General features: G+C 40.6%; 1 protein-coding gene across 1 annotated transcript in view; it reads right to left on the bottom strand.

Moving 5' to 3' along the window:
- Nucleotides 1-5086: 5086 nt before the first annotated feature.
- Nucleotides 5087-10000, bottom strand: part of LOC143301550 (uncharacterized) — a 7206-nt gene continuing 2292 nt past the window's right edge. The window contains exons 2-5 of the mRNA XM_076615929.1: nt 7861-8167; nt 7228-7402; nt 6592-6677; nt 5087-5530 (exon numbers count right to left, since the gene is read on the bottom strand). Coding sequence (XP_076472044.1) covers nt 5256-5530; nt 6592-6677; nt 7228-7402; nt 7861-8167 — 843 coding nt within the window. The 3' untranslated portion in view covers nt 5087-5255. The remainder of the gene's footprint in view (nt 5531-6591; nt 6678-7227; nt 7403-7860; nt 8168-10000) is intronic.

Below are 10000 nucleotides of genomic sequence, written 5' to 3'. Positions count from 1 at the left end.
AAATTATACATGATCATACATGACATCAAGATGGAAGAGGATGATAAAAGAGTCCAAAACGCAGTCCAGCAAGGCCAGCAGGGGCAGTGGACAACATGGGAAAATGCACTCCACAGAGCCTCAGCTGGAGCGAGATGTAGGACATGGCCCCTCTGAAGATCGACTTCATCCTAAGATCTGTACAACCTCCTTCCCTCGAATACAAAATTGGTGAAATGGAGGAAAGCAGAGGACCCTGCGTGCCCACTCTGCCATGGCAAACGAACAGCGGAACATGTCTTCAGCTCATGCAAAGTGGCGTCAAGCCAATGACGGTACACACGGAGGAACAACCAAGTGCTAAAAGAAATTGCACACGTGGTAAGCACTGTCCAAGCAACACCCACACCACCAGAAGTTCCAGTAGAGTTCCTCTCTGTCGAAGGCAATAAAGTCTGGCCAGGAACAGCTGTTCACCTACCAGAGGGGAAGAAACACCCGGAAATCATCAGCAAGAGCGGCATGAGACCTTACAAAGTACTCCACTCCAAGGCAACGTAACAAGCGATTCTGATTGAGCTCACTGTGCTATACGAACGCAGAATGGAGGAAGCCCACATCTACAAAACCGAAAAGTATGCGTCTAGCCAGCAGCCTGAGAGAATCTGGCTTCCATGCCAAAGTCCTCGACATAGAGATTGGTACAAGGTTTGTGAGCGTATCTACCCACAGACTCATGAAGCAGCTGTCGATTTCTGGTAGAGAGAAGACAAGAGCTCTCAAGGCAATATATTGTCCAGCTCTCCGTAGAGTTTCTTATCACATCACTTTACGTTGTACGGGGCTGTGAAGAAATATACTACACAAATGTACTATATGTTCGAGGCAACCATTTCTACACCGAGTTTTTCAATTCCCAAGAGGTGTCTAAGTGTGCTGCTTACTTAGATCACTCATGTAATCATTATTTATCAGTGAACTGGCCGTGGAACGGTAAAGGAGAAGAAAACATGGAACAGAAACGATCCTAGGACCTGTTTAATTATTTATGTTTGTTCTTGGAAATGATGTAGTTCTGTCTGATAATGTTGTTGAACTAAAAATGAAAATTAAATGTTTGCAAACAAAAAGCAAGACTGACAAGTCAGCCTTCACAAGGAAGTGGTTGTCATCACAAAAATGACCACTGAGAGAATGTAGGTTCGAACCCCGATAGGGGTTTTTCAACCTGTGGACGGCACCTACCCGGAGCAGGGTCTGCTATGGGCTCGGATGGGAAGACTGGGAACATGCAATTGAGCATCATCCACTTTACAGATGCATTCGGGAAATATTGCTAGAATTTACTGACTAGCACAGGTGTCTGTGCCTGCAGGGCCTGTTTGACACCGTGATATGTTGTCAAGCGAAGCGTAGCGTCCAGCTTTGTCACATTGTCTCGGGACTGAAATGAACCCACACAACAGCATTGTCCTCACACATCATCAGCAGTTAAAACAATAACAAAACAAGAAAAACAAAAACCCGTAAAGGTTCCCCATTCTGAGGCCGTTCTTGTCCTACGCTGTGAGTTCCTGTCAAGGTCTTTGGTGTGTGCAGATTCATGGGGACTGTCGTTGCTGGGACGTGGTGGTGGCCTCACTTCTAAGGGAATGATTAATCAGTCTGGTATCCCGAGTGTTCACACGCATGCACACACACACACACACACACGCAAACACACACGCACACACACACACACACACACACACACACACACACAAAAGCATATTCTCGCAAACGATTTATCATTTCCCAGTTTAAGATCGACAGAGAGAAATGGTGAAAACTGAAACGACGGGGACACAAAAAACAGACAGACAGACAGACAGACAGATAGATAGATAGATAGATAGATAGATAAGGACAGAGAGGGGGAAGGGCAGAGACAGATAGAAAGAGAGACAGAGATAAAATCAGAGACAGAGATAGACAGAAAGAAATAGCGACAGATACCAGAGACAGATGATTCGAAATGATTAAAGGGAAATAATTTGTTCGTCGTCAATTAGCTTCACGCTATTTGTTCTTTTTGACAAACACAACATACACGTTACATCTGCACAGCTTTTATTTTTACAGTATACTTGTTTTCACCACAGTTACTGAATCAGAAAGCAATTTGCCTGTTGTATGCATAAAGCAGAACTTTCTCCTTTGATTTCTTCATGCCTTTTACTGAGAGTCAACACAGTGTTACTGACCATCACTGCAGGTATCTGTACTTATCGGGCCTGGTTTGACACTGAAATATTATCAAAAGAAAAATACCGTCTAGTTTTGCCACGTTGTCTCTGATATAAAATGGACATCCTCACACATTATCAACTATAGAAATAAACGTTTCTCAATCTAAGGCCGTCCATGTCAGCTGAGAGAGAGAGTGAGAGAAAGAGAAAGACAGACAGACAGACATGCATGCACGCAAACAACAGACATAAATACAGAGACAGAGAGTCAGAAAGAGAGGCAGAGACAGAAACAAAGACAGAAATAAAGAGACAGACATAATGACAGACAGACATGTATCACTCGAACTGATCAAACGGAAATATCTTTCTCGTCGTCAACAGTCTGAACGAAATGACCCTCTTTCAGACTGTTGTTCGTTGTTCATGTTGACGAAGGCAACATGTGCGTTTCATACGCGCATTTTTTATTACATAATTCTAACTTTGCCACCACAGTTATGAAATCAAAATGCAATTTGCTACAAAAAAGACAAGAATTTCCTTCCTTGATTTCTACACGACTTTTATTGACATTGAACAACACAACGTACGAATAAGAGATATAGACAATATGCATGCATGTATGTTTGTATTGTATGAACGAATATGTATACGCACATATATATTTATTCTGCATGATTGTGAGTTGAGGACTAGGTGTGTTTCGAATGTGTGTGTGTGTGTGTGTGTGTGTGTGTGTGTGTGTGTGTGTGTGTGTGTGTGTGTGTGTGTGTGTGTGTGTGTGTGTGTGTGTGTGTGTGTGTGTGTGTGTGTGTGTGGATTGTAAAGCGTTTTGTGCAATGAGGAAAGTGCTTATAAATGTTCAGTTATTATCATTATCATCATCATTATTGTTATTATTGTTGTCATCAAAAGAACGACAATAAGTTCTGGTACGTAATCAACATAATGAATAAAAGAAGTTAATGATCACCCTGATGACAATTATCATACAGTGAATACAACAATAGGACTAAAGCTTAGAACAACTGCAAACAAAACAACGCATTTAAAACAGACCACAAAAATATGTAGAAATGAAATATTTTCAGCTTACGAACCAGAGAGAAAGACCATTGTTACATTCACCGGTGTCTTTTTCGCATAATGACATGTGTACGGACACATTTATCTTGGTGTTCATGTTACTTTATTTGTTCAAAGTAAAATTATAACCATTTAGTTGAAGACATAAATAAATGTATTGGACAGGTTTATACACGTCGATGGCAGTTCATGAAATTGTAAAATGTTGCCGGTTTTGTGGGGACACAAGAGATTTTGTACAGGACAGACATCATACAGGGAATAGTAAAATGGTTATATATGTTGCTGATGTCGTTTAAAGTAGAAAGGCGTTAAAACTGAAGAAAAGTTGTTACATATAATGATGAATCCATACCCTGCTCTTGTCCGAAGCATATGAAAATGATAAATATTTCAGCACAAAATTTGCCTTCAACTAATTTGATTGAAAACTACCTACTGTTTGTCATACATATTATATAACTGGACCAGCTAGATATATAATACAAACAAAACTACCTTGAGAACAGCCTGTTGAACAGGATACTAAACTGGAGACTTCCTGGTACAATCGGTCTGGCATTGGAGGTCTGATCCAGTGTTCACTAGTGACTCTGTTTCAGCATGGTGTTGTTCTCTTTGAAAAGCCTGACGTTTTACAAAACAGTGAAAACAGTGTTGCTTTGTATTCCTACGGATATTTATTATTATTTTGCTTTACATATTTATTTCGAAACTAGATACAGCATATCGGTTGACTTTACGTTTCCCTTTCACCTTTTCCCTAACAACACGACGTTCACTTACAGCAAAGAGTCACCCTTGGCCACGTGTTACCAAAGGCTTTTGACACAACAACAAAGGCCACGTGGTTGACACTAAAAAAAGAACGACCATGGGGAAACTGTTAAACAGGATAGGAAACAGGAGACTCCCTAGTAGAATCGGTCTAGGATGGGACTTCTGATCCAGTGTTCAACAGTAACTCCGTTTCGGCACGGTGATGTTTCGATAGGAAAGCATGACATTTCAGAAACAGTGAAAATAATGGTGTTTTGCTTTTCTGTGGATATCTACTAATATTTCTGTTTTTCGACAGATTTACTTCTAATTTATGTACAACACATCTTTCATTTTCTCCTTTGCCTTTTCAGGAACAGCACGACGTTCACTTGCATGAAGGAGTCACCCTGGCCACGTACCACCAAAGACTTTTGACCCAACAACAAAGGCCACGTGGGTGACACTAGTCATCCCTGCTTATCTAGATTCCCATCACCATAAACTACTATGACTAGGCCGTGGTTATTGTCAGATTAATGTTGTGTTGTACTGACAATGCGTCATTTCCTGATCAAATCATGCAACAGAAATAGATAATTTATAAACAAATAAACAAACAAACAAACGAGTAATTGGAAAAAAAAAAAAAAAAAAGTTACAACATCTCCCTACCACCTACACCAAAGCACATCTGGTACAAACAATCAACACAAAAGACTGTGCCAGCACGCAATACTGCAGACACGAAAAGCTATAGCGTCCATTCCAGCTTAGCTGTCGAATTCTACACATAAGACAAAAGCAGTTTAACAAAAGATACAATATCTGCAACAGGGATCCTCTCTGGGATGAAGGGTTATTAGGTGATGAGGGTACTGGTGGTGATTATGTATATTCAGGTGAATGGGCCAGCAAAGTAACTAAATGAATAAATAAATAAACAAATGAATCAATACAAATATTAAGAAAGGGGGGCGGAGAGGAGGGGGGGTGGGGGTGGGGGGTGGGGGTGGGGGGGGGGCTACGGGTAAAACACAAGGAAATAATGATGGAAAAGATGGAAATTTCTAGCACTGAATTACCACAAGGCAATTGGAGATACTGTTTATATTCTATTTTGGTTCTATTTTGGTCACGCTAAATTGCAATTCTAAAACTGTCCATCACTGTCTTAGAAATACAACACGATGCCTGGTTTCACATCTGCTCCTCATAAACGTTCTTTTCGTCATCATTAGCATCATCAGGTGACATAATGGGACCTCCAACGTTGTAATAGGAAGACTGTGTGTTCCCTCCCACGTTGTAGTATGACGCTGCGTCCGTCTTGCTGACGTCACACTGAGGCGTTGCTGACGTATCGATGACGTCATAATGCCCTGTCCCTTGCAGACTGCTGTAATGATTAGGGGGACTCAGTTCTCCGGTGACGTCGTAGAGGGATGGAGCGATGGCCTCATCTGGAGCGGGTTCTGGTCAACAGTGAATCAAATTACACTTTTGGGATAACATATACAGACGCGATATTGAGTGATGTTGTTTTTTTAAAACGATTTCCTACACCATTGTTATGTTATGATGATAATATTGGTAGTGATAATGATGAGAAGGAGAAAAGATAATATTCATGATGATGACTATTTTGATTCTTATTTACCCCGTCAATGCAATAGTAAATAATTCTTTTGGTCAACATATGTTTCAGGGCAAAATATTGCTGTCTTTGGTTTTTTCACTGGACTGTTGACATCCGAATCATTTACTAAATATCTTTTATATTTCCGTCATGATTTATTCTGTCCTTTATTATATTTGATATTCATTATTCGTGACAACAAAAAAAAAAAGAAGAAAAAAGAAAACAGAAAAGAAAAGCAAAACATGTAACGAGAGGAATACTTCAGGTTTTGTTTTCGGTATGTATTCAACATGGGAACGGTGATTTGTTACTCAAAATTACTGCTGGTAGCGAGTTTTCAAAGAAAAAACAAACTCAGTAGATAGTCGAATACTGGTTTGTAAACTTATAAAACTTTCCCATATAAAATGGGGCAGTTTAACCGATTCCCAAAGCAATTAATATGAAGGAACAACATTTTGATATCATTTTTACGAACTGAATCTGTTGAATGTTGTTTTTCCCTTTTACAATTTTAGCTTTTACCGACAGTCTTTTGACAAATCACTATGTATGACAGAGCCACAAAGCTGGTTACTGCATGTATATAAAGTCACTCGAGAGGTTATAGATAATTACAACTTTCCCATTATCACTGTCTGCCATGTCTCTGTCACACACACACACACACACACACACACACACACACACACACACACACACACACACACACACACACACACACACACACACACACCAGTTGAAAGAAATAACATGATGTATGGACCAAACGAAAAACCCACTGAAGTGTTTCTGCAATCCAACAGTGAAGACAAGCCAGCTACTTTCCCATCTCCTCGTTCTAGCTCAGCCCACACAGCCACAGTCCCTGTGGTGACCAAGGCTTCAACTTACCACCAGCAGTGTCCTCAGCTGGATCAGCAGTTCCGGGAGTTGGAGCTATAGCATCTGTTCCCATCGTCCGTGTCTCCGCTCTTTTCCTTTGGAAAGAAAATGTATGGAGCCACTTAGAGGACAAATGTGGAAAGCTTAGTTAAAAAAAAAAAAAAGACAAAGAACAACGACAAGAATAATAAATAGCAGGCTCTCACTTCTCCCCACGTACCCGTAGAAGAGGAACAGAAAATTCAAACCGATAAAAACAACAATAATGAGCTCTTTGCTCAAACAATACCAGTAATAAAAGTGATAATTTTATTCCCTTATCCAACAATATGTAAAGAAAATTAATGCACTGTACTCACATATAATGTACGCTATTATGCAAGAAAAAAAGAAGAAAACAAGGAAACAAAAATACAAAAAAGAAAGAAAAAATCAAACTAACAGCTGTTTTCTCAGGCACCGCAGCACATTTTCACCTCCAACCTGCTTTTCGTTTTTAATACCTTGCGATACTTTTTTTAATTTTCAAAATGTTTATTGATTTTTTTCCATACCCCCATTGCACCTCATCCTCTATACCTCACTGTTAACCATGCTTCAAAGAATGCCTGGTAGAGCTATAAACAGAGTCTGTACAACACTCACGTGCCAGTGTGTATCTTCCTCCTCAGCCACATGATGACCACAACAGCCACGAGCAGAGCCGCAACAGCCACCGCCAGTGCCACTGCCAGAGCTATGACCGTGCTGCTCGGCTTGTCCTCAGCTCCATCATCAAGCCCTGACGCAGCTGACAATGAGGATGATGATGTCAGATACGCTGCCACAGATGCAGAGAAAGAAAAGGACAATGAGACAAAGAGGAAGATAAGAGAGAAAGGCAGGATACCGCGGTCTTCACCGCAGTGGTCATGACAGACTGAGAGTATAATTCCCGGCACTGACTGTACTGACAACTCGTGTATACACCCCTTTTCAATGGTTTCATTCTTAATTGCCGTTCTTAATTCTGCTGTCTGACTCTCCAGTTCGCAATATTTGCATGGAATATCGTTCGTGTACGTTTCGATTAACTTCCCAGAGTAAACCATTCAATAACATACTATATCTCTGTCTGTTATTGTCTTTCTCTGTCACTCTCTCTTTTTTATTTCTCTCTCTCACACACACATTCTCTCTCTCTCTCTCTCTCTCTCTCTCTCTCTCTCTCTCACACACACATACACACACACACACACACACACACACACATTTATGTAAACCCCTCTCCCTGTTTACGTGTGGCTGACGTGGAGAGGTCCTGACTGTGTGATGAACCCTTCAGTGTCGTCCCCGATGCAGTGGATGTTGGTGGTGAAGACACAGGACTTGTACTGACAGCTGCTGATGAGGATGGAATGGAGCACTGTGTGTCTGCTGGTGGCTGGCTGAGGACTGATGGCCTCACCACGCTGTTGGAGGAGGACGTCACGGCGTTACTCGGGGATATAGTGCAAACTCCTGTCCTATGATGTCTGATGAATTTTGTGACCACCACATAGACCTCTCCTGTGGAGCTTGGTTGTTTCTCCACCTTGAACAGGATCTGCCGAAAGATGCACAACGATAGATTTACACCTGGTTTGTAAGCAACAGCAGTGATGGGCACACTGAGAATGATACCAAGGACTATGCTTACAATACTGGTAATGATGGCGAACACCACGATAGTGATAATGATTATGATGACGATGGTGATAATCATTATGATGACGGTAATGATGGTGATGTGGTGATGATGATGACGATGATGGTGACGATTATTATTATTAATATTATTATTATTGTTGTTGTTGTTGTTGTTGTTGTTGTTTTTGTTGTTGTTGTTGTTAGACAATGATGCGATGATTATGTTGACAAAGGGGAAGACGTGGTCAACGTTACCAGTGAGATGTAAAACTTGCCAGCAACTAATGAAACTGCAAACGACATAAATTAATGTTAGAGTTAAGCAGACATAAGGCTAGTTGATTGGTCACTTAGTTGAATGGTTATCTAATTACTTTGCTAGCTGTGTAGTTAGTTAGTTGGTTAGTTTAACTTGAACATGTTTACATAACCTGCACCAGAGGTAAATCACAAACAAATATAGGCCAGGGTACTGTTTTCAAAGTGGCGGATACAGTCATCTGTTGTTCTCGGACAATGGCGATGATCAAGTTTTCCACAGGCAGTGGTTTTAGCAGGAAACAAAATCCCACTCTCATACCCCACCCCTTGAAACGATATTGGGCAGTATGTTTCTTGTTTATTGTGGTTGCTGTCGTAGCTGCTGTTGTTTTTTTTGTTGTTAATTCTGCTGCTGCTGTTGTTGCTGTTGCTGTTGTTCTTGTTCGTGTTCTATTTTTGGCTGTTTTTCGTTCTTCTCGTCTACTTAGATGCATATTTGTTTTTACTATGAAGTAACACAACACATTCTGATGACATAAACAACGATTCGTTTAGAAAGGAATTACAATAACATATTATGCAGTGGATTAGTTGGGGTTTTTTATATTGAGTTTGGCAGTCAAAAACTGTTTTTTGATGTTTTTACCCCTGATAATGCATTTGTTACTGTGATTGACAAATTACAGTCATTTGAACACAGGGTCCAGAACTGCACCAGTCAGGTGGTGTGGTACTCATGTGTGTCCTTGTGGTGCTGCACGGTCTTCCTCTCCCCTGTCCTCAGCACTTTCTGTCATCTGTACCTTTGTACTGAAGGCTGTTGGACCACTTCATGCACCACCACCACCACCACCGCATCATCCGCCACAGTTAAAAAATCCATTAACTATGATGATGAATATGATGATAATAAATGGAAGTATCATAATGACGTTGCTTTACCTTGTATGCTGCACGCACTTGTAAAGGGCACACGCCATTCGAGTGGAATCTTGAAGTGGAATTTCTCCACACTGCCACTGTCCTGTTCTCGTTCAGCAGTTGAACAGAGACTGTCAGGTCAGAACTGCTGGGCAGGAAATAAACGAAATAAAGACAGTCCGTTCTGTTTGACTCCGTTGGGCTGATGAGTGGTGAAGTCCACTGTATTACGTCACCACTGGATGCAGAACTCACGATACGTGCATATTCTGCAAAAATGTCAACCGGTTACCAATAGGATGATTCACCGATATACTAGTCATGATTATCTATTACACAATAGCTCCTTTCAATGATTGTTTATATTATACTAATGATAAGTTATAGTCTTCCGGATTAAGCTGTATTTCCGGATCATGACCAGTTTATTTTGCTGAGGCTCTAATCCAGAAAGTATTTTTGGGCTCTTTCCAGTTATTTTTTCTAGATATTTTGTTTGAGGCATGACATATTTTTTCTTGTTCGCAATTTAAAGTAAAGAAAACCTAATTCTGGACAGAACACAAAT

Source organism: Babylonia areolata, chromosome 27 (assembly GCF_041734735.1).
Source record: "Babylonia areolata isolate BAREFJ2019XMU chromosome 27, ASM4173473v1, whole genome shotgun sequence".
NCBI classification, from domain to species: Eukaryota; Metazoa; Mollusca; class Gastropoda; order Neogastropoda; family Buccinidae; genus Babylonia; species Babylonia areolata.
Note: the sequence above shows the minus strand (reverse complement) of the source record. Positions and strands in the feature narration are given on the sequence as shown.